General features: G+C 41.5%; 1 protein-coding gene across 6 annotated transcripts; it reads right to left on the bottom strand.

The window, feature by feature from the left end:
* Positions 1 to 348: 348 nt before the first annotated feature.
* On the bottom strand, positions 349 to 25,879 carry nck1b (NCK adaptor protein 1b). Of its 6 annotated transcripts, none has more exons than XM_006795105.3 (5): positions 25,630 to 25,879; positions 14,761 to 14,811; positions 14,193 to 14,433; positions 4,527 to 5,278; positions 349 to 4,434 (listed from the first exon to the last, which is right to left on the bottom strand). In XM_006795105.3, the coding sequence occupies exons 3-5, from the start codon at positions 14,416 to 14,418 to the stop codon at positions 4,234 to 4,236; spliced, it is 1,179 nt and encodes a 392-aa protein (XP_006795168.1). In that variant the 5' UTR covers positions 14,419 to 14,433; positions 14,761 to 14,811; positions 25,630 to 25,879; the 3' UTR covers positions 349 to 4,233. The 6 variants fall into 6 exon arrangements, with proteins under 6 accessions (XP_006795168.1, XP_087702304.1, XP_006795171.1 ...); XM_087846178.1 differs by lacking the exon at positions 25,630 to 25,879 and adding an exon at positions 25,426 to 25,591; XM_006795108.3 differs by lacking the exon at positions 25,630 to 25,879 and adding an exon at positions 25,324 to 25,344.
* Positions 25,880 to 25,930: the final 51 nt, after the last annotated feature.

Raw genomic sequence — 25,930 nt, 5'->3', positions numbered from 1 at the left:
CCTCTCTGATGACAAAGTATTTTGTATATGGAATGATCCAAATAAAAAGAGTATTATATTTTAAAATATTACAAGCATGGTGTCCTTTTATTCCCACCCCCACCAAAATAAGTACGAAAGACTTTCTTTTAATATTGGTTTGGGTTGTTAGGACTAGTAAATGTAATGTTACTAAAGGCCACCAGGTGGCAGGAATGAATCATTTAAAAATCCCACAGCTTTCCTCATGCAATAGTGTACTGCCGTTTAAGCTGTAACCACACTGCGCTGGGTCATACAGTTTGTGGCTTCATACATCACCTGTTTTGTCCCAGACTGAGCAAACGACAAGATTAAAAACAGACGGGATCATTTTTATGCTGTTTATTACGTCTTTTGAACACTCTAATAGACTCTTCTAAATTATTACACCTGAAGACAATCTCCCCTCCATAAAAACAGTATTAAGAGCATGACATTAAATTTTCACAGCACTGCCTTTATCATCCGTTTTCTTCACTCTCGTACAGGGAGGGGGAGGGAAAGAAAAAGAGGGGAAAAAAAAAAAAAAAAAAAGCATTGTGAGTTAAAGACCACCATAGAAATGTAAGCAGCACAAAGCACCAAAGATTTAACACCAGAGCCACTTGTTCTGAATATTATCAAGAAATCCATGAAAATAATAATAATAATAATAATAAAAAAAAAAGATCTCAGGCTAGTTGAGCAGTCAGGAAGAAGCTTCTGCTGCGCTGTAGTTTTCCATCTTTAATAGTTTGATAGACAATCTCTTGATAATATCAGTCACAACTGACTTCAGCGTTTCTTTTTCTGCAGATTTCAAACCATTTTCTGTACAGCTCCGAGGCTCTGCTCATGCGGCCTCCATTCTTGTAAAGTGAGAAAGATCCCATTAACGATATCTAAGCATGGAGATACTGTAGTTCTGCGTTGGAATATCAAGTAAAACATTTAGGTACTCAGGATTTTTTTGCTTTTTTTTTTCCATATTTAAGTGGCTAAACTGGAAAAGTGGATGTCTTAACACTAGTTTTACATACAGACATTTAAAAAAAACAAACTATATCCTTAGAAACCGTGACAGTTTCTCACAACCAACAATAATGTGATACCGTTACTTGAGGTGCTCATACATGGAGATTCAGGTCATGATTATATCACACCTGGTGTTACGTTTCTGAATGAACATCAGCACATAGTTTCATACTGTACAATGTAGGCATTCACTTATGTTATACTTGATTAAAATCAGCTACGGTAAGGTCACTTGAAACTACACACAATATCAACTAATGGGCATTTTATGCAGGAGATTTAAAAAGAAAAAAAAAAGTCAGACAATGACATTTTCAGCCTGCGTCACCAGGAAATGCTCTTCCCTATAAGGAAGGACATCCCAAAACATCGCTCACTAATCACTTAACTGACGCGCATGCAAAGCTTTAACCAAATACGTCGCAGTGGAGAAGTGGGAAGCACAGGATAAAGACATAAGAATAAAAGAAGGTTTGGGGGGAGCGGTTACTAAACCTTTGGTAGACAAACAAAAAAAAAAAAAAAAAAAAAAAATTGTGAAGGCACATTTTTAAATCCCTTCCTCGATTCTTCAAACTGGGGCACGTTGCGTTGGCGTTGCGTAATATTGCAGGATGCTTACAGAACTGAACGTTAGGGAGGGCATTTTTGCCAGGACTGATTCAAAGTGTAGGGAAATGCTGTTTCACATAGAGCAAAACGGCAGCTGTACAACAAACAGCCACTGATCTGGGTGTAATAAAGGAAATGTGACAGAATTTATATGACCCACATACTGATCTAGTGACTGAAAATGAAGCACAAACAGGCACTAATTGTCCCTTTAACATCGTGACATAAAAATAGTTTGGGACCCAAAAAACCAAAATCGCTCAAGCCATGCTGACACTTTAAACCACACATTCAGAAATCCCTCCAGAAGCCGTGCACTCCTGGAATGTTTTTTTTTTCTTTTCCCGCCTTAAACGTTTAAATAAGACATAATCCGACTTCAATTCAGATTTCAAGTGGTGCAGTGCAGGTTTAAAATTGGCGCTTGCACTTTTCACCCATCATAAACCAAACTGAAAGCCGATTGTTTCACTGTTTAGAATTCATCTTATACAAGTCCAGGACAGAGGAAAGTCTGCTCACAGCTCTCTGTGTGAATAGCTCAGTCAATCACCTGGGGAATGGAGGGAGGGGAAAAAAGGTTCACACCCATGTTTTGTGTTCTTTGTGGCATGACTGAATTTTTTTTTCATGCTTGGATTAACTAGACCTCCAGAACCCTCCCATCTCAACTCCTTTAGTCTCTGCTATGATATAGCAACAATTTCCCTGCCTGGGTGTGCGATTCCAGATACTCTTATCCAATGGAAAAAAGTCTCAGTCTCCTTCTTTGCTCCTGATTCACCTCTTTTTTTCTTTTAAATGTCCATTTTCCCCCTTTCCTCCTCCTTCCTCTCTCTCCCTGTACTCGGGTCCAACTGGCCACAGCTGGAGAACTCATCATCGCAGGCATCGTGATCATCATCATCGTGATCGGCATCTCCCGGAGCACACTGCTGAAGCGGCTCCCCGCCGACACTGCTGCAGCTTTGATTGCAGGCAGCACGCAGCGGCACTAGCTGCCGCACAACATTCAACTACTTGGTCCACTTTCACTCAAAAACAGCCATTCACTAGAAGTCCTTCACTGTAAATATAAACCATGTGTGCTGCTGAAAGCATTCAGACATACGGACATTGAACATACATTTGGTAAAACCAGCTTAATGTCCCAAAGTTTGACTGCATGTACATTTAAAGCAGCTCTTAGGATACATTAATCAAAAGAAAACAAGCACTTTCTTAATCATTTCTCCAGCATAAGGAATTGTTCTCCGACAACCCCAGTGCTGGCTTAAGCTCGACGTGTACGCTTTGCAGCCACACAAACGCGACCCCTGGGTAACCCTCAACTCCTCCATTCCCTCCAGTGATCACCAATTCAGGGAGCAGTGACATCATCCCTCCCAGCCCTCCATTTCTCCTCAGAGCTCCGGCAAACCAGCACTGTATATATTTTTGGAAGCCGCGCAGCTCACCCTGGCTCACCTCACTGCCGTCCATCTCCATCCCCTTTGGCAACACCGAAGACACATCTGCTGTCACCCACACACTGGGCCGGGGTGGAGGAGAGACCCAGGAGGGAAAAATACTTTGAGTCTTCACATGACCTTTATATGCAAAGATAAACTCCCCGTCACCCCTGTGGACTGTCTCTCCCTCTCCTGTCGGAGCTAGGCGGAAGGTGTTAGGACACTATTCGGTTTGTGCGCGTCCATGCAAAGTTAGAGGATTTAAAATCCCTATCTACGCTGCCTCGGTTTTGTAACATTCACGTGATACAGATACAGCAATATGTGAGACAAGCAATACTGTTGTACAAAGGAAGACCACTATATAGAGAGTTTGACCTTTTACAATAAGAGGAAACCTTGAAATCCTTAAAAAAAAACGAAAAAAGAAAATGCACAGTGTGATATTCCAATCTCTACAACATTGATCATTACAGAATTGTATCAATAAATATATTTTGGTCACTTCATTTTTATTCGGGATTAGCAGAAGTTGTGTATTAGTTTGTCCACAGCCACAAACAGCGCCTTAAGACAGACAAAAAGAAATAAGCTGAAATGTAGACCTATAGGCTCAGCTCGGCTCTCGAGTTTGCTAACATCTGAAAGAAAATGCCTCAGTCAGGTGTTGGTTGTATAATGTGTAAAGTTAAAAAAAAATAATCACATTTTTAAAAGAAACCGTTAAAAAGATTATATATTATCAACAACATCAACAACAAAAAAGGAAAAGAAAACTAAATGCAATAGATATCAAGGTGGAAATAACCATAGCATTGCCTATGACCTAACACATCTGGATAATTTAAAATAGGCAACCAAGAGGTCTGTAGTTACTCTCAGGAGTCCACCTTCTTGCCATCTCCCTCCTCAATGTCTCTCCCATGCTTTTTTCCCCCACACCTCCTCTTGGAATGCTCACAAATCTGTGACAAATCACATATCATTTAAGTCCTGATGATGTGTTAAGTCTTCAGGCTTGGAGCTGAAATGTTAGTGTGTGTTCTTGTGTAAGTATCTGTATTATATGTTGATGAAAATAATGTGTAGAGGTGTGTGTGTGTGTGTGTGTGCATCACTGTGTGAGACAGATGGATCAGGAAGCAGCCAGGGCTTTAATCAGGTACAGTTTGTCTCCCTGCTCACTGGTGAAGATGGGGGCCTTTTTGTAGTGTTCAACAAGCTCTTCCATAGAGTTGAACTTGCGCTGTCCGATGCAGTAAAGGTTTTCCTTCAGCTGCACTTTGAAATGCTTGTTCTTGCTCTGCGCCTTCAGGGAGATGGAAAAGTCGTTTGGCTAAAAATGAAAAGAGAACCGGGGTTACTAACAGTGTTTCAAAGCACCGACACATAACAAGATAAACCAAGGAGAAGGTGGAGGCTACTGACCGATGACTCGCTGTCTCGGATGAGGAAGTCTCCCTCTGTGCCTCTTTGATTGAGCGCCACCTCTGCCTGGTGGCGGGTCACCTTTCCGTAGTACCACTCCTTCCCCGCAAAGCGCCCGCTGCCTGATGGCAAGATGTAGTCGCACTCGGGTGTGGGCGGCCCAGCGAGCCCCGCTTGCGGATTATGGGAGGTGGAGTCCAGCACAGTGACGTAGTTCTTGGGCACCAAGCCCAGCTGTCCATCCGCTTTGCGGCACTTCCACCACTCCGGATCGTTCTCGGGCTTCTCCACCACCTCCATTACCTCGCCCTTCTCAAAGTTCAGTTCCTCGTCGTTGCCTGAGCTGAACGGGTAGAGCGCCTGAACTGTGTGCAGCACTCTGTTTCCGTTCGCTGTGATGTTCACCACCGCAGCCAGTTTCTCTGTCAGCGATCCGGCAGGGTCGAGTCCGCCCATACCCCCTCCCCCCGCCGTCCCATCCACGTCCTCCGTCACATAGTTGGACGGAAACCAGCCTGACCGTCCGTTGTAGCTACCGCGCCACCAGCCGTCGCTGCACTTCTCCATCACCACCACACGTGTTCCCTTCACCAGAGACAGCTCATCCTCACGCTCTGCTGTGTAGCTGAACTTGACCAGGGCGGGAAGGTTGAGGTCATACAGCCTCTCTCCGTTATCTGCATTCATATCTGGGTCAGCATTAGGGGCTGGATCTCTCATACCCCCCTTTCTGCTCTTCACTTTCCCAATTCCTAAAAAAATAAAAAAAATATATGACAAATATAGTAAAGATGTTGCTGTTTCCAGGGGAATCATTATCGTCATTCATATTAAAATTGAACCCAGTGAATTCGATCAGAATCTGAAAAGCAGCCGAGACATGCTTATTTGTCTACATTCAAATTTAAAAGTCATCATTTCAATTAAAACAAAAAAAAAGGCCAGTTCTTTGGAATTTTATTTTCCCCGTGATGTTGCGGAACAAGTCTGGAATTAAAAAACAAACAAACACAAAAAACCAAAACTGCACACACTTCCCATTATAAACATGAAAATTTAAGGCAGGAAGAAAAAATCCCAGACAAATACCAGGGAGCAATAATAAGCATTATGGGCTGGGTGGGTGAGTGGGTGGGTAAGCAGGGCTAAACATCATTCCTTTTCAACATTACATTCCCCTAACCCCCCGCTCCACAGTCCAAATCCAAATACATTCTTGGGGATTAGGCCTAGGTGCTGAGGAAACAAGGAAAAAAAAATGCAATGCTGGTGTGCTGGGGGGAAAAAAGTGAGTGGGATGAAAACTTGTTTTGGCATGGACCTATAAACTCTGTGGAAACTCGAAAGAAAGTAAACTGCTGCTACCCAACAGTGGTTAAAAAAAACAAAACAACAACTAATACTATTTCATTGCTGCTAATCACATTGAACTAATCACCTGCAGCTTGACACAAAAAACAAAAAAACTCAGGAGCATCAGAAACATGACGCACAGGGCAGGTAACAAGTCTGCAAACTGTGAGCACTGCAAAGAATTCATGAGGAAGGTAAAAATAAAAAAAACATTCAATACAATGCTGTATGTCATGTGAGGACAGATAAACAATAGAACAGAAAGTTAAAGATCTTTCTACACTGCAACTGCACTGGATCCACTTTGAATACATTTGCACTAAAAACATGTTTGAAATTGCACTTATTTCCAAAGGTAACCACTGGCAAAAGGGCAACTTTTATCAAACATCCAGTCAATCTTTCTCCTCGTCTCAAGACCTACATCACTGATAAACGCCCGGAGGCTAACGGTAGAACAGTCACCATGCCCGTGAACCTTTTTCCCAGCTTGTGAATTCCTAAGGCAATTGTTTCAATTGGCAAGAATTTCCACCCGGCAGCCATTTTGCTACTTAAACAAAGCCCACGTGACGTTACTGTAATCATGACACATCTATGCTCTAACCGATGATGTGACAGTAAACCAGACTGAAGCTAAAACTAACCAGACACTGATATCAGATAGAGCAAGCAGACGAGAGACCCTATTCCTGATTACGTCTGCAAAGCTATTGCTTGCACAATCAAAAGACAGCTGGGTGAAATTATATACTAAGGCAGGGTGTAGTCTCCAGGACGGAGTGGGGAACGTGACTAATGTGTCACAACGCCATACTGAATATCCTTTACCACACATAAATTGCTACTGAAAGGTGTCTCTGACTCAAGGAGAGCAGACAAATTTCACGGTAGTGCTCAGAGTCCAACGTCAAATTGCTTCCAGGTAGACCCTGTTATTAGTCACACCACTGTACATAACTACAGACTCCAGACAGGGTGTTAAGAGCTGATGTCTGTAGGTGGAGGTTAAGTGCTGCGCAGATGCTAGTTATGCATCTGTGCAGTCTTTAGGACTTGAAGGTAAAATGTCAAACAACAACAACAAAAAAATTGTTTTTTCTTACAAAAAACAAATGTTTCCACAGCATAAATCCACTAGTCTAAGTCTTTAAATATGCATAAACATCACAGACCAAAATCTAGATTTCCAACAGCCAAAGCATCTGCAAATCTTGGAAACAAACAAACAAACAAACATAGAGTGATTATGCAGGTGCAGGCTCCGGGGTGTGCCTTTGCACAGTTGGAAATGGCCTAGTTAGCTCCATACAAAGGTTAAAGGTGAACTCTGTATAAATAATGCGTCTTTTACCTCCGACTGACACCGGAGACAACTTATTTTTGAGAGTTTTTATCTCTTTGGCCAGCCAACAGTCCTTATCAGTGTCCCTGTCACAGTTTTTATTTGGCACTTCCTGCTCCACTCACTTGAACACTTTGCATTAAAAAAAACATGGAGCCACTAAATTTGACTAGATGCTCAATCTGTAGTAGTAGGAAGTTCAGATTTGCCTGTATGGCTACAGGTAGACAATACCAGAAGACAAAAGGTTATTGAGGGCACCTGCTTCTCTAAGGGCCCATCTGTAATGCTGCTGTAGGTCGATTACAAAAATGTACGTGGCTGTGTAGAATAGGGCTCTGAGCACAATCTCTGGACCTTTTATTATGTCGAACTCAACAAGATATGTGCAGAGTAGTAAAGGCACAGTAACAAGCACGTACACGTGGTAACAGCAAGCAAACAACAAACAAAGTGTATAGAGGCATCTTCACACCTGTAGAAATTCCAGATTATCATGGCACAGATAAGAGGTAGCTGGGTTTAGTGTCTTTTTTATGAAATAATGGTAACACATTACATAAGTGACGTACGTTAGGGCAGCAACAGGACAGTCTGAGGTTAAGCACTGCTGGATTATATGAGGGCTGAAGCTGGAAATCTTTCATCTGACCAACAGCCCACTGCAACAACTAGTAATGAAACCTTTGCCACAAAATGACCCACATGACGAGAAGCAGAATCCTTCAACTGCAGACATGAGACAGAGTAAAGCAGCGATGAATCTTAAAACCCCAAAACAAGTCAGTGCTTTCACCTCTGGTTCCCTGTGAAAAATCAATGACTGCTGAAATACGGCTTGTGTTTACCGCAAGCTTCAGACAAACTGTTTTACTATAGGAAATATTTTAGAACTCACGAGTTGCTAATTGAGGTTACAGAAAGTCTCAAAGCCATTTAACACAATCACTTTGAACACAAGACCTCACCGATTGTGCCGTCATTCAGCTGCAGTGGAGTTTATGACCTCAAATTTGGGTTTTCTTTTTGGCGACAGCATTTACACAAATGCCATTTTGCCAAAGAAAACAAACCAATTCTCCATATTTTATGCAATAATCCAACAAGCCTATTGGTTTTATTTCTCGTGGGACAACGTCCAAGCTGGCCTACAAAAAGAAAACTGTGCTTTTGGCTACAGATACATGTACACTGAAAAAAGCAGATTTAAATGTAGAAAGCTAAAAATAAACACCATCTCACCACCTACAGAGCAGTTTCCGCTCATTGCTGACACCTGAACTTAACCTAAAATTCTGCCCTCATGGTGCATGTGTACATGCAGTGTGGGATTTTCAGCTTCCCCAGAAACCCACAAACCCCACCGTTACTCTATTGCTACCAGAAAAAGGATAACAAGAGAAATGAAAAAGAACTTTGCTTTGGAAATTTTTCTCTCATTTGACGTCACATGCTTTTTCCTGTGCATTTCCTTAGAGGAGGACACAGAGGAAGGAACTCATATTGCAACAGATGGCAGTAAATAACAATGATTAAGACCATGACATCAGTTGGTAACCACCTCTGAAACAGTTGCTTTTTTGGGGGTTTATAGATGAGGTACACTCAGCAGGAGGAGAAGAAAGTGCTGGGGAGTTTGCTCAGCTACCAGTGGTAGACAGGAACTAGTTTTGTTTTTCAACTGTGGCCTCCCTACACTGGCTGGCTGTCCCATTGTCTGCTAGGACCCTTTCGACCTCCTGGCTTCCCTCCATTTCACGACTCTTCCTCTGCGGACGACAACACCCCGCGTCAGGCTGTCTGACAGTGCCTGAACACACTCCTGCTTTGGCATTTTGAGTCCTCCTGCTCTAATCACAGTCATATTCTCAACTGCACTTCTGCTCATGTTCCCTAAATTATCACGCAAACTACACTTATGTCATGTGGTGACAACACAGAGCCTCAGAAAGTGTTCTATAGATTCACAGCAATGCAAACTCAGACAATATATGTACCGCAAAACAGCCACGCACAGTCGTATGGTTTGTGTGCCAAATATAATGACAGCCACGTGTAGTTCAAAAATCAAACAAGCTAAAGGAAAGACACACAAGAGTGAGTTGGCTGTTCTTCAGTGGAGACGACCGGGGCTACCTTTTAAGACTACAGCTTCAATAAAGCTGCCAACGCGGTTGAAACGCAGGAAACGTGCAAACTTCTTTCAACTTCAGCTGTTCGAGACATCAAAAGCAAGCAGGCAGCCATCGAAATCTGTGACGGAGCAGCGCTCAGAGAGAAATACTCCTCTGTTCTTTACGCATCTGGACAGCACACCGCTACAGTCAGGCACTACAGGAAAATTATTTGGTTAACATATGTAATCACAAATAACCCCAAAACAAAACAGGAAACTGCACAGTAACTTTAAAACTCGTTTTCACTTTCTCTTCACCTTTACTCAGGTGACCTAAATTTAAATTGCATTTTGCTGATGCTGTAAATCATGTGTGCTCCCCCCCCCCCCTCCCCCCTCCCCTCCAATACAAACACATCAGTTCAATTAAAAAGAAAATAAAAAGATTTCCATAACCACTTTCTTTTACATGATTGCTATTTGGACACGCCAATAAAGCAACGAGTGTCATGATACTGGCATGCTGCACAAACAAACAATAGATATTCAATTGTGGGCAGCAAGCAGGGGGGCAAAGAGACGCCCTACTGAGAGCTAATATTTATATTCCTTCAGCCACCAGTTTGTCAAAATGATGCTGAATAACAGCAAAGTCTAAAACAAACTTTTTCTGTGTGCCAACCCCCCCTGCATTTTAACTGAACCAAATAAGTAACTCACAATAGATATACAGTCAGGTTTACTAGTTCCTTTTGGATTTCTGAGTTTTGGATTATCATAAACAAACACTTTAAGTGACCATGAAGGTCCAGGATCTTTTGACTGTACTCTACAGACCAAATTGTGGTTATTCACTGGGAAAATAATCGGTATATTATTTTATAATAAAAGCAATCATCTATAGTAGACAATATAATTCAATTGACAAGGCGGGGGAGGGCGTTGTTAACATCAGCAATGGTTCAACAGGTCCAGACCCTTGCTCACTTCCTCTTAAGCAATTCTTAATGGAAGAATATACAGGAAAACAAAGACGAGTAAATGTCTTTTCACAGGAGAACAACATCTGAAGGCCTGAGTAAAGTTGACAACTCCCCTGCCAAACTTCTAATTACGATTACGTCTTTTGCCTTTTTGGTCAGGGAAGAGCGATCAGTGGTTTTGGAGAAAAGCCGGACTTTGAAATGAGGGAGCGTGCGACAGAGACTGCCAGAAAGTGCGACAGATAGATTCCCCCCCATATGATTCAACTTCCTTCTAACTTCTTGCTTCCTCTCTGGCTTCACTTCTCCAAATGCTCAGAGAGAAATGTGGCTCAAATTAGAGTTTCCGCTCGCTGGGGAGGCTGAGAAACAGGAAAACAGAGGGAGGGGAGAGAGACAGAGAGCGAGAGACTAACAGCTCTCAGTTTACACAAGCAAAACATTTGTTAGCTCATCTCTGTGTTGTTTTCATCCCCATACTCTGGATCCTTCAAACAGCAAGCAGACTAGTCAGTGGACACACACACACACACAGAAAGATAGACAGAGACAGGCGATATCACTCAGCAGTTACAAGGTGAGATTACAGCGAGCGTGTGTGCCGAAGCCTTTTGAAAACGAGTGTCAGCGTGGCTGTAAAATATCCTCATCCCACAGAGCTGTCCGTGTAGCGACATTCCTCTGATAACCGAGTGAGGTGCGGGAGATGGGAACCCGGGTCCCATCAATCAGCAAAGACCCCTTCCTCCTCTTGACTACAATGACTACAGTGTTCTACATAAGCACCCTGCGTCCCTTCAACTGTAGCCCATGACAGGAGGTGGGGTGGACGGTGGGGGAAGAGACCCTCCTAGAATGAGTGGGAGCACCCTTGGGTTAGCATAAGAGAAAATACACACTGGCTATATATTAAGATATTCCTAAACAGGCTAGGGGTCCTCAAGCATGATAAAGTAATACACCTAGCTCACTGGGACGAATAGTAGAAAGAACTGGAGTGGGATTACTGTGTGTATGCATGTGTGTTCAACAGAAAGAGGCAGAGAACGATTGCTGAGGCAATTACAGGCTTCGGCTCAGCAGAAGGCTTTTCAAAAGCATATCCACCCAGTCTTTGCAGCTGCTCACACACACACACACACACACACACACACACACACACACACACACACAAAAGCTGTTAAGACACCCTTTCACCCTCTCTTTACCAACACAACATGTTAGCACAGAAATCAGTTTCCGCCAGCTCCAATTATGACACATTTACTTGGTTAACTTGAAGATAAAACTAACCAGTGTGAGAAATCACAAAGGGAAGATGAAAAAGAAAGAAGATTTGGCAATTGCCGCTGCACACCCAGAGAGAGAAAGAGAGCGCGAGAGTGAAAGAAGGAGAGGGAAAAAAAAGCCACTCAAACTTCAGACAAAACATTTCCGGACAACTTGTAAAACAACAAATGAGTCATACTTGCTTTAAAAGCAGCTTAAGAAGACTAGAAATGTAGAAAACTCACGAAAGAAATGTTTGAATAGGTTAGCCATGTCCATTTTGGGCTTGCCGTCTCTCCCTCTCTCTGTCTCCTTCCCGGCCCCTGCTCTCTTCCCACTGCAGCTGTAGAGTTATTCCATGTGAACACCCAGAGAGCTGGGAGGATTTCAGAGCAGGGCAGCCCACTTGTGACCATGTGGTCAGGCTTAGCCAATGAGAGTGTGGGATATAGAGGCCTTCAGTCCAGCTATGGAAGGCAGAGCACAGAGGCCTCATGGAGAGGGGAAGAAGAAGGGGGGGTTGACACTTATACGCGCAGAGAAAGAAAAGGGAAAGACAAGGAATAAAGAGAGTGAAGGAGTAATTTCCTCAACATATAGAAGCAGGAGGGTAGTGTCCTTAAAAAAATTATATAAGGATCTATGAGGACATGGCAGCAGCTGAGTGAGTCAGTGAACACTCAGTGTCACATGACTGCAGTTGTTGGGAGAAACACTCATAACTTTACAACAAACACAGGAAACATGAGTACTAAAACACACACACACACGGATCATACCATCACACATTCTTTCGAACGATGACACTGCTCCACACCCAGCAACGGACCTGGCTAAGAAAAGAAGAAGGGGAAAAAAAGAAAAAAAAGGTTTTCCCTCCCACATATTATTGAAGAGTCAGCCATAAAATTCACATCTAAAATGCTTTAAATCTACTTAATAAATCATTAAAAACAAGAAAAAGTGAAAGTTATACATTTACAACCTTTCTATTGCTATATTTGTGTTTCATAAAGTTTGGTTTATGGTTAGACCACATTTGCTCATGTTTTACTGAGTCGTATGTGTAAGTGAGAAATAGCTGGAGTTGCCATTGCTGCAGCTGTTCATGTGAACCATTTGATCAACGGATGTACCGACAGGTGGGATGTTACGGGGAAGCTCGTCGCTGTGGTGCATGACAACCACACACACACACACTACAGACAACAGAGAACAGACAGGCAAATAAACCTATAAAAGCCTAGGACATGAAGACTGAGGAGACCTAAACTGCAGCAGTAAAAATAAATAAATAAATAAAAATTTACACGCCATAAACAGAAAAAAAAAGAGGAGAAAAAAGGGAAATCCCTGCTTATTTAAGTGAGCAAAAACAGAAAAGAAATGAGCTGCACATTAAAAACTAGAGAGGCTGCTTCCTGCCCTTACATGATTTTTCATTACGAGAGCATTTGAGCTGACAGGCTCATCTAACCACAGCACTCACGCACACACTAACAGGAAGACACATTTCACGTGTCCAACAGATAAGGGTTTTGCAAACGTTTGTAATGTATACACTTATGACACACTTCTGGTTAGAAGGACGGAGAATAGCCCCATTTGTTTCTTAACTTTCGGGAGGAAAAACACCTTTCGGACAAAGGGTTTCCTCGCAGAGATCCTCCTACTCAACAGCACGCCGACACTGCCACATCACCAATAAACAAAACTGCTTAAAAAGTACCCTTTTTTCCCCTACAATTTGATGTTATGCAGATAAATAGCAGACGATGACTAGTGTACACCTAATGGGTTAGCGTAAACTGACAACAGCTATGCCATTACGCTTTAATTAGGATATGATGGCGTGTGGTTCAAACAGTTTGGAGTTCAATGTTTAAAAAAAACCTTCTGACACTAAAGACAAGTCATAAAAAACTGGGTAATTTATGAAAAGAGAAATCACAAACAAACTGTGTTACTATGGTGCAGATAGAGGAGAAAACACCTGTGCTGTATCAATTCAAGACAAGATAAAAGGATTAGGTGCTGCTCATACAGAAACAGAAACTTGAAATTGTCCTATTTACCTCCACCTAACACACATCAACAGGAGAAAACATCAATTGTATTGGCATTTAAAAATAGAGATCACCGCCTTACCAGAGTAAATGCTTCAAAATACACAATCGTGCATCAGACAATGCTCCAAGAAACTAAAGTTTCAAACTAAAGTGCACAGTGAGATGAAAATCGCTCTCTGCATTTCAACCAATCATATATCAGCCTGCGACCATCCTCCTGTGGTGACTTTCACAAGATTCATCACACGCCACAACAATGTGGTCAGAGACGTATTGTAGCTGACCTAGATAAACGTGCTCTGTAATGCCACTCTTCTTTTTCTTTTTTAAAGCATGCAAAACACAAAGCACATCAACCAACAGTCAAAGATGCTGCAAGGCATCAAACATGCGCAAATATTTCATAAAACATCATCAAAGCTTTACCGGGAAATGGTGAGATCCTCCATAACACTAAACAAATTTGTGGAGAAGAGTGTTAACTTTAATACAGCTTCAAGTCAAAGTCAGGAAATCATAACTACTTTTTACCTAGTGTGTCTTTGAGATTCTTGACTATAGACGCTTTCCTGGCACTGTTTTTCCTTTCCACATAGTTGGACGGCACAAAGCCTGTTTTGTTGGTGGCATTTCGAACCCTCCACCAGGACTTTGAGTCATCGAGAAGCCAGAGACGCTCGTTTTTCTTGATGTCCAGCTCCTGGTCCTGCTGGGCCATGTAGTCAAATTTGGCGATGACAATCACCTCTTCCGTCATCTTGCACTAGGAACACTAAGAGAGAGCAAGGAGAGACATGAGAGTGACCAAAGCGTATATTCTACCTCACAAACTCTTTGAATCCTTTTAAACATTAAAAAACATTTTCAAAATAGTGTCATCGAGACTACTGTTATCTCATGAGCAGCAGTAGCAGTTACTTATTTACACTTATACCGAGCCTTCATATCTTGCCCAAGTATGGATTATGAGCATCTGTTTCCTGTGTCTGCTAACACTTGAGACGCATGTCCAGACTGTGGTGTTTGCTCATGTAGAATGATTATTTAGAAGACACAGCAGACGTAAATTTAGAAGCTGTTTAGAAACAGGCAGCCGTACCTGTACTGCATCAAAGCTGAGAACTTCAAGGGCTCTGACAATTCTGCTGACCTAGAAAAAGAACAAGAACGATGCGAGATAATTACTACTTGCTTCTTCTTAAAACTCTTCTCTGCAGATTTGTCGATATTACCAGGAAACTTCCTCTTTTATACAGCGTTGGCTCTTGATTTTTAAATAAAATGAACCCAGTGTGTTTACAACATTGTCTTTGTAGTGCACCAATGCCAAGAAACAGATGATGTTATTAAACTATATTAGCAGAAGGCCAGCCAACATTTCCACAGTTTAGTCTCTTCAGATATAATTTCCCTCCACTAATTGTATTCTTTTAATAACAGTCATAACTGACTATTCACAATGACAGTGTACAAACGAAGCCTTCATACATTTACACAGGCGGTTAGGAGCAATGCTAAACTACCAAACTCTCTTTTCTTTTAGGCATCAAATGTGAAGCGAGAAATCAGAACGATGGTAAAGATTACTGCAACAGGGAAGCAAAAAAAGCGAGAGGCACTGTGCGTCAGAAATGTGGGTACGTCAGTGAGCGAGGCTCTCAGCGAGCTCCAGTGATGAAGGATATTATTTTAAATTTAGCACTGGCCTATAAATATTCAAAACTGTGCGCAGCGCCAATGCAAATGTTCTGCTTATATGAACAGCGATGTTTGCGATCATTCATAGGTTCCCTGAGCTATCTAAAATTATGATTTCGGAAGACTGTGATCCACTGTGAAGACTTCATGTTCAACAATGAGCACATTCACAACAGCTGGTCTCATGACCCCTGCAGCCATCAGCAAAATCAGAATATGCTAGATTAATACAGCAGATACTTGGGTCAACAGTGAGGGAGTGGGGCACCACTGAAGCATCTGCTTAGCTGCTCTGATGTCACGAGAGTGGATGGAGTTTCACCTTCACCCCCCCCCCTCCCCGCCCCAAAAACTCCCGACTGACTCCAGGGACCAGACACCGACCTCGTTGATAGAGAGCTCTTGGTTTTTATTTGAAGCAGCAGCAGTGTCTAAGTTTCCTTCTGCAGCTGGCCTTGAGATACGCCTAAACCTGATCTTAGGCAAACACAAGCAGAAGCTGCAGAGCTAAGTTTCAGCATGGTTAAGCAAGAGGAGGCGGGAAAAGAACAAAACAAAACACAAAAAGAACAAATAAAAAAAAAAAAAAGAGAGGTCTGGGGAGATCTTAGCGGACTAAAAAAAAAGAACAGAAGACGGTTAAAGCAACATGAGATGATGCTGCCACATTAAGACTACAACAAGTTTAGAGTCAGAAACTAAGAGGTGTGATTAAAATAATTATTTGTGTAACATAGCTTCCATAAAATGCTGGGTGGGAGGGGGGCACCTGTGGTTTGAGCTTTCCACATATGGGGTGTTGTCTTAATTTGCAAAAAAACTAATAAATAAATGAAAAAAATCATTTGGGTGTATAATGTGGTTTTATCTCATGGCTTGTTATTGCATGCTCCTTTTCCATCCTTAATTAAATTAATGAACACTGCGAGACATGTTAGGGAGTGGCACAAAAAAAACAAAGAGCTGATTTACTCTTCTCGAGAGCCTCCTTCACCCAAGACAAAAGCAACAATCTCTCCACTCCCTGGGCTGGGCTGGATAACTGTCTGCCAAAACAGGAATACAAGTGTGTATATGTGCTCCTCCTCCATTTACAACATCCCACCCTTACTATAGTTTTCCCATTTTACACTCTCCCTAGTATTTCATGACCAAATCGCAAGTGCACAGCTATTCCTCCCATTTTCAGAAAACATGCTGCAACCCATCACCCCCCACATCTAAGATGGCTAAGCACTAAGTGCACATTAACACCACAGTGACTTGCGATGCGAATGTGAGGGAGGATCAAAAAGTTAAGCGACAGATGCCCTGAGCTAATCATGCAGCTGCATACTGAGCCGAGACCAGTCGCCTTGCCCCAAAGCGCTACGCGAGAGGTCAGACGGGTCAAACTGCTCAAACGGTGTCACATTAACATCAACTGTGGATCTCCACTTACCCTGCTGCCAGGCAGAATTAACAGGTAAGCCCAATCCGCCAGCAGCACATAACACGCATCGATCTTATTGACTTTGTGACTAAATGTTTTCACATTTATCTTTCTAACTCACAACTTTAAAAACAAAACAACAAAAAAGGACTCTTCTTAAATTATAAAATACAGTAGAATAGCCCTTTATTGTCATTGTACATGTACAACAAAATTGTAGTTCGGGAGCACTGTGCTGCTGCATATGTTCATATTCGCCGCCGTCTTGCATTTGTGAGACAAAAATTAGGTTAACAAACCAAAAATGTGAAAAAACTGTCTTTCCATTTAGAGTTGAGATGAATTAACATATGCAGAATCACCTGTAGTTGGAGGATTTTGCAAGACAAGTAAAAATAAAAAACAAAACAAAAAAAACATATTCACTGATGATTCGCAGTGATGTGGAGGAGAAAAGAGGCCAACCAATAACAACAGCAACAACAAAAAACCACTACGAGGGCAAGGGCTGCTGATGTGGAAATGTTCAGTGGACAAGATTATCAAATGCGATGATGTCATGACTCAATGCTCCCAGACAAATAGCCTGTGACCTTTATAATGAGTAAGTAGTAGTAGTATGGATGTTTTGAAGAAACCAAGCACTGGGAAAAATAACGTGGGTGCCAAACATAAGGCAAAAACACGATCTCTACGGGCAAGCTTTGTGGTCATCAATGAGGGCACTGAGACTGCATGAAATGGTTGGAGAAGTAGCCAGATCTGGTGGCCTGTGGTAAGTGCAGGGTTTTCCCTGCTCGTGGCAGCTCTACTATTCCTCCCTCGTAACATTCAAAACCAGTCTGCTGTCAATAAAACAAAAAAAAAAAAAATCATCTTTAATATTCTGCCTTGAAACAGAATAAAAACCTGTGTTCTAGTAGCTTCTTTACTGAGAACTTTTCCAACATGTTATTATTATCAGTATCATCTGCTTAAAAGGCTGAATTATAATTTAGATTAATCAAGTAATATCTGACAAAGTATCAGAAAATATTAGAAACATACCGGGGCAGTTTTTACACAAAACAACCAGCTGAGTGTATGCTGAAAAGATGTCACTTCACAGCTAACAGCTCAAGATTGAACTCAGTGTGGGGGTATTACCACAAGTGGAATGTGTGTTTATAAAGAAAGTGGGCCTATTTGTGTCATGCTAATGTGCAGAATTATAAACCAAGCGGTTAGTCTGGCTCAACGTTATCTAATGTCACACCAGGCTAGTGACAGGTCAAGCAGTGTTAATACAAGTCAACCACTCATGTTCTCAAGAGTACCAACTCTAATCACAACTGTTTCCCATCAGCAATGTAAAACTAACCCAAATGGCATGACTGGGGTATTGAACACAGGTCAGCGATCCTTTATTTAGAGTCATCAGAAAATACCTTTCTGTTACACAAAATTTGACGAGGCTCAAGTGACGGCGTAAACCACAAACCGCAATAACTGCAAATTAGCAGTGTAATGAAGATGCACAGTGCAACTTTGTCAGTTCTTGTATTACAATAAAACAACACTGACATGAATTCACCACATCCTGCAATCTACAGCTACTGCCATAACCTCTCGAGTCTTTGCATGAGAAAAAGGGGGAGAAAAAAAGCACACAAGTAAAGAGCCAGTCAAAGAGCACCCCTAGTGGACTCGTAGTGGAATGCATTTTATAGAGATGCTGTCCTGGAGACAAGCATGAGTAGAAAATAGCCAGAGCTGCACTGACGTCAATTTTTGTCCTTTTACAAGTCATATGAGAAGTTATTTGTTAAACAAAATGAACAAACAAACAAGAAAACCTCACAACAGTTGGATATTGTATCAGCTAAACAAGCCAAAAAGAACAACTATGGTTCCTTGTCTATCTTCACTGTGTGGGCATACAGTGTATCACTGCTCGGCAAGACTGCTGAGGCACTGAGACAGCAGCAGCATGAGCTCACAGAGGCAGACAGAGTAACCTAATCCCTGTGACAGCCTGCTAAAATCACAGGGCTCTGCTGCCTTCTGGAATGTGCTCTTTCTGCTCGCTGCTCACTCAGCCCCTCTGGCACTGCTACACTTCCTCCTTCCACCAAAATGTGCATTTTAGATACAGGGATGGTCTGATTCACAAACTGACAGCACAGGATGGCAATGGGCCGATTAAGACATGTTTGCGCTTCTCTTCACACTGAACCACAGCAGCTGAAATCCCATGAGACTGCAGCTCATCCCAGATGTCCCAGTTTCTCTCTAAACAAAACAGAAGCACAGCAGCAAAGGGTCATGGGAGACTTGGCAGGCCAGCTGTGAGACAGGAAGTGTGGACACAAGGGTGACCGGATGATGGGAAAGTGATGCAAGCTGACAGAGAGCAGGCTTGACCCTCTTCGAGTTTAGATGAGTTCAGATAACTTATCTTTGCACTGATGCTTGTAATGTACCTTGTTAAAGAGATCAAAGATGAACTGCTGGACTAGTTTAAACTTTAGCACCAAGACAGATCACGTGATTTCCCACTTTAGAAAACTGTATTGTTCCAGCATCACATTAAAATTTAATTAGGGGGCCTTTAGTGTTTTGGGTTAAGCATATAGGCTAAGCTACATTCATGACTGTGTGAAAGCAGTTGGTTATCCACCCCTCGGGATCACCCTCAGCAGTTGGGAATGGCCTAAAATAGACCGTGGCTCATGTCCTTTGAGAACTGTCAGAGATTTACTCTCATAGCAACGACCAACAGCAAAAGTTTCAAGCTTTCTTTTAGACTAACTTCACATCAAAAGCCCCACTCTACACTCTAAACAAATATGTGAAAGGCCCACATAAACGCCACTGTTTGAAATATGTTGCTTAGCAATTTAGCCTGAAAATCCCATGCAAAAAAAAGGGAGTAGTGCCATTTTCATAAAAGGCAGTATTTGTGTATTTTTGGCAAACTTAATGTCTCAAACACCACAATAAAGAAATTAAATCATAGCCCATGACATTTTCAAATCTATAGCAGACAAACAAACATATTATCATATAGGCATCCATCCATATTAGAGGATATCCATTGTTGTGTCTGAGAAGAGTATCTGTTCATAAAATTCAAATTAACAAACATTACTCTAAAAATGTTTTCACTTCCTTATTTCACTTCACAGTTTATTATTACAACTGTATATTCACCCTCAGTCTGGTTGTGAACTGTCTAGCCCACAGAAAGACGGTACTGGTGAAGTGACTCCTTTTCTGTGGCTGGAAGACAAGATGGACGAGATGTTAAACAGAATGCCAATGTCTGTGTCTAAGCTGCACAGAGATTCACCTGTAATAAAGTCAGTTTTGATTGCTGAATTTTGATTTTTCACAAAGTCTAAATCACTGCCCCAGAAGAGAGCAATCTACCAAGCATTGCTTCAGAGGCTCACACTAACGCTGCTAAAATGAAAAGAGAAGACAAGAAATGTGAAACCAAGACGGTTTTCATGGGTCCTTACAAGTAGGTGTTTGCTAATAAAAGTTAAGAAAAAAAATGCTGAAACCGAGATTGTCAAAATGAAATAAGTTGTTGATCTGTATCAGCCCTGAAAACCTGATCAAAGCTTCCTTATCAGAAATCACAGCAAGTTACATAACCAAAGTGTTTGTAGAAAGCCTATGATGTTGCAAAAAAGGCAAAACATAGAAAGAATTTTACTGTAAAGCCACTTGCAAGACTGCACACAAGTCATGCTTTATCTAATTATAATTATTTATAGTGAATGCACACTCTGCAGCTGGCAGCATGAGGTGATTCACCAGAAGCATGCTTTTATTCCATCCGTAAGCAGATATCTGTCAGAGCTTAATACCTCTGTGGAAGAAAGGATCCATTTCCTTAGACTCAACCTAATTTAGCAGCCTACACCTCTTCATGTACACCCTGAAATTGGCAGCTCTTGTTCTAGCTGGCCTACCCACCAGGTAAAATGATGGCCACATCCAAGAAATCTTGGGTTTAAAACAACAGTGCAACACACTTTCAGATTACCTCACAGATTCTGAGAGCTCCAGGGGATTTCCCAATGACTAATCTAAGTTCACAAAGCAGAAGGAACTCCAACACACAGCAGTGCAGTTTAATAAAGCTGCTCTTGGTTTGGTTTTGTGTACTGTCATGGTTCCTAAACCTGCTAGGAGTCAGTATGAACAAAATCTAAATATGGGGAAGTACTGCCATGAAGCAGAAGACCTTGTTATTGTTTCAGTAAAAACCGCCGATTATTTGTAAACTGGACAGTAGTAGATATAAAATAGATACTGGCTTCATTTCAACTCTTCCTACATCCTCAAAAATGCCATCACAATAGAACTAAACAAGCTACTTGTGGCAGAGGTTTGAGAAGGACACAAGTTGGAAAAATCAAAAATCTAGGACCTGCAAAAATTCCCATCCTTACATTCTCTGATAGGAGAGAGGGGGGAAAAGAACATTTTCCACAGAAACGCTCATCTCTATACTTCCCAAATCAGTCAGCCTACACACATTTCAGTTCATTTTATTTCTTTAGGGTATTATCTGAGAGTAAAATCAATGTTCTCATGCATTTTTAATGAAAGCTGGAGATTGTTTGGCAACTTTTCCATACCCAGGGAAATGGTGTGAAACAGCACTTGTTATATATGTTGCTAACTAGGGCTGCCACAAGCGATTAGTTTGACAGTCGACTAGTCACCGATTATTTCTGCGATTAGTCGACTAATCAGATCATGCATCCATTGGACGTAAAACATACAGCTTATTGCACCAGCATGCATCTGCTCTTATATAACTATCATTAGCTTACAGCTTGAAGTGTTTAAGGTATGCGCTAACTAAAAATAAATACAAGATGATAGTTTATTAAATTTTAATGACATCTGCAGATTGTTTCGGTGGAGTTTAATAAACTCAGCCGTCTGCTCCTTAAAATCTAAAATATAACAGGACAGCGGAGTATACTCTCGAGCATCTCACACTTCTCATAATCAGTTGTTGAAAACGATTTGCCGGGAGTCCGGTGTTCTCACGGGCTCTAGTGAGCCTTGCTCCCAGCTAACTATCGAGCTGGTGGGTAACAGACATCTCAGAAAACGTCGGAGCGCTTTTGAAAATATGTGGCGTCTTGATAAACTGAGCAGATATTTGAGGTTTACACAGCTACATTCTCGCCTGAAAATATGTTAAACTTTATTTTGTGACCCAAAAAGAATAATAAGAGTAATATTAAAACTAACTAGCTGCCGCCATTGTTGACAAATGCGCTGGGCCACGCTATGAATTCTGGGACACAGCTTCTTCTTCTTCGGGGTTTAACGGCAGCTGGCATCCTTGTACATGCAGTGCTGCCATCTTCTGTTTCAGTCCGTTATTACACTCTTAAATACTACTACTTATTCCTGCGTCTTTTGGGATCTTAAAAAGCTTCAAACGACGCGTCGACTATTAAATTAGTCGTCTACGATTTTAATAGTCGACGTAATCGTGACTAGTCGACTAATCGTGGCAACCCTATTGCTAACCCCTTCAAAAGATCCAGCACATTCATTTCAGAGGCAACAACAGATTTTTATAGGGATGGTCAGCTTTTTTTCTACACACAAAAACTAAAGAAATCAAAATAATCTGATTAAGATGCTTAAGTCTGCAACAAAGCCAATATCTCAGCAGTTGCTTGAAGGTCAGTTTCAAGGCGATCAGAAACACAACAAGAAAAACAAACTGATTCTCAAATGACTGATGAGATTTCTAGGTTGCCGGACTGTTTAATTATTTCATTCTTGCTGTTTGATTTCCTGTGTGATTGCATTCAAGATCTAGCTTGCTTTAATACAAATATTTTCCATGTTGTCGTTACGGCCAAGAGCGCCATGCCATAAAATTGAACTTTGCTCCTAGGTTTAGGTGTTATAAAATAGTCACAGGAAAGTTTCCATTTAATCACTGATGTCTATTTGCTACCAGTGGACCACAGACAACACTGAGAGGTGAGATTATAGATCCAATTATTTTGAAAAAAAAATCTAGTACACAAGAGGTTTTAATTAGAACATTCCCATATACTGGAGCTATATGAAGGTCTAACTGTTTTTTTGCATAACACGTTCATAAAGAACATGACAAGAAAAACAGGTGGTGTGGAAGCCACCCATGAACCATCATTTTCTTGCTCCTACTGAAAGTACTGTAGCAGACTGAGGAAGGTCTGTGGACAGGACTTACTATTGGTTTAACAAATTCACAGAAATTACCAAAGCTTGTGCCTAAAAAGCCTGCTTTCATCATTAAAGACACACACAGTTCTTTCATTATGACAGTATTGCTTTTTTTGTAATTCAGTGCTACACAACTGCCATCACAACAATGAGAGTCGTAGTTGCATGAGTACGCACATCCTCATTATCACTTTGCCAAACCCACTGAAAGAAAACCCCGAACCATAATGGACTAAGAGAAGAAACACTGAAACTGCACACTTCTCCTACTCGACACGAGGAAGTCAAATCACTTACTCCAAAAGAAAACAAAAAGATGGCAAATACAGCCGGGACAGTACACTTTTACAAAAGTTGGAAAACTTAGTCCAAACAAGAAACAATAACTGCGCACTTCCTTACAACTTTGCTTTAGTAGTTAAGCTGAAATTTATCTTTTTCTCCCCTTTTTTTGGTTTCAGTGTTTTGCTCATTAGTCGCCTTTTTGCCCTTTGCCAGGGCACAGCAAGCAGGAGCTGTTGCTCCGTCATATTCTGTCACAGTTAATGTATGCAGAGAACGTCTGTTATTTACTCTTCAAACATCTACATGCATGAGCAGTCGGGCACAAAAAAAGAAAAAAATGAAAGAGGAAATGGAAGAGAATGTATGCAATAACAGAGATTAAGGTGATAACATGCAAAGAGACAATTGCGGAAAAAAGAAGAAAAAAAATCCCCATTTCTCAACTTCATAAAAAGTCAAAAAAAGAAAAAGAAAAAGAAAAAGAAAAAGAAAGAAAGAAAGAAAGAAAGAAAGAAAGAAAGAAAAGTGACTTTATGAACTAGCTTCTGAGCCCTGACGAGGGAAATTTTAGCCATCGTTTTGACTATCGAGAAAAGCGAAGTTGGTATTTTACCCTGGGTTGCGAGGACAGATTTGGCTGCTGGAAGCCACTGGTAGCCAGACACTCGGAAAAGAGGAAAGGGCACAGCCAAACAAAAAAAGGATAACGCCTTCATACGCGTACGATTATTCTGTCATAAAATCCAAACAAGAGCACCATTATAGTGTGGGATGTATGACTATTACAGGAGTACACAAGGAGTATATCAGAGTGAAGGAACAGTCCTCACTTCTGCACAGAAGCTCATGACATGGCAGCTGACAGGTGCAAATTTTTTTAAATAGGTTGCCTAATTGCAGTTTCCATGCATACATTTGAAAATCAAATGTAAGCCTTCGAGTACGAAATGCTGATAAGAATGGCATCACCATTTCCTCCTGCAAGCTGTGGATACCCTCTCTGTGACTCCAACTGAGAAGAGAGCAACAGCAGAGCAAATGCCTCTCTCTTCCTCCTCCTCCTCCTCTCACCTCCTTGAAAACTAACTTGTGACAATAATTACAGAGTAATTCTTAACCAGTCGCTAGTATTTGGTTGCAGAGATGTGCAGGCTACTCCCATAAATTGCTCTGATATAATTAACCACAAATCATCAAATAAATACCTGCAATACAAAAACCTCAAGCTGGAATAATCTGTTGAGTGTTGCACCAAATTTTGTAAAAGGCCACACAAACAAAAGCCGCAAGGGCTCGCCAGGAGTTATACAGACGAACTGCCCCATTGTGCTTCTAAGAATGACATTTAGTCTGGCTTGGGTTGTGTAAGGTAGAAACAATGTTACGAGATAAACAAAGTGTGCAATTACCCCAAATCTTGCCCAAAACAAGATCTAAGTGATCCAACTAGGAATATGTAGGCTCAAATGCATTTTGCACGTAGTATACAGGTAGATATTTATCCACAAATTGAGTTTAGATAAAACAAAAAAAACCACAACAATTTAACAAACAAAAAAAACAATTCATTGTTGTATGTTCTCTAAGGTGAAGATTTCTCCTGCATTTGAAATCTCTGGGACAGAATACCTTTAGGTTGAGAACTACTGGTCCAAATAAACAGATACCAAGCCAACTGGGTATCACTGGGTGAAGATAGAGGTGATGGACCAACTATGACTAATTATGGCTACTTGAGGCAAACCCCAATATCAGTGATGCACATCGTGACCACGACCAAGCGAGTTCAACTCAGTACGCAATTAAAAAACGTAATCCTGAGATATAATAAGAAAAAAATAAAGCTGAATTTAAGTATAAACTGTAAATTGGATCAAACGGTTTAACATCACTGTGGCTTCATTTAATTGTCAGTCTTACAAATTGAAGTGTTTACGCGGTGCCCGCTTGAACGAAAAGAAGAATAAAGATGATAAAGATGTGTAGCAGTTTTGGTGGAGTTTTTACCTTATAACCTGAGCTTGACAGCGTGTCACGCTAAAACGGCTAACATTAACCTGGCTAAGAAAATTTACCCCATATGCTTTTAGTGGTTACAGCCAGACTAACCGTCTGTATGCTGGCCATGCTGGCATGGGCATTAGGTGTTTTTCTCTCTCTCTCCTTTTCTTTTTCAGTCTAGGTTAACGTTTAGCTGTTAGCTTGCGTGAGCTTTAACGCTGGAGAACCGTTAGTGCTGCAGTCTGTATCACAGAGCTTCACCATCAGCGGCAGCTCAGATTCATACCCTGCTCTAGTCATACCAGGTCTTACCTGATTCCTGACGGCCACCTCTTCTTATGTCCTTTTGGAAATATGTTAAAGGGTTACACACAGCAGCCGAAGATGCACAGAAACTGCATCCAGAATCCTAGCTAAGCAGCCAGGTTTTTTTTTCTTTTTTTCCCCCACTCCAAGACGCTAGCCTAGCTGACGAGACGCCGTGCCCCGTTGGAATAGCATTTCTGCATCAATGCATGTCATCGCTCAGCAGCACGGCTAAGCTAACTAGCAGCTACACAAGCAGTTCTCTGGGTCCCGCCTGCTGCCACACGATTGGCTGAGAGAGAATTGG

The sequence above is a fragment of the Neolamprologus brichardi genome, chromosome 9 (genome assembly GCF_056152115.1).
Source record: "Neolamprologus brichardi isolate AB-2024 chromosome 9, ASM5615211v1, whole genome shotgun sequence".
NCBI classification, from domain to species: Eukaryota; Metazoa; Chordata; class Actinopteri; order Cichliformes; family Cichlidae; genus Neolamprologus; species Neolamprologus brichardi.
The sequence above is the reverse complement of the archived record's forward strand: the minus strand, read 5'-3'. Positions and strand labels throughout refer to the sequence as shown.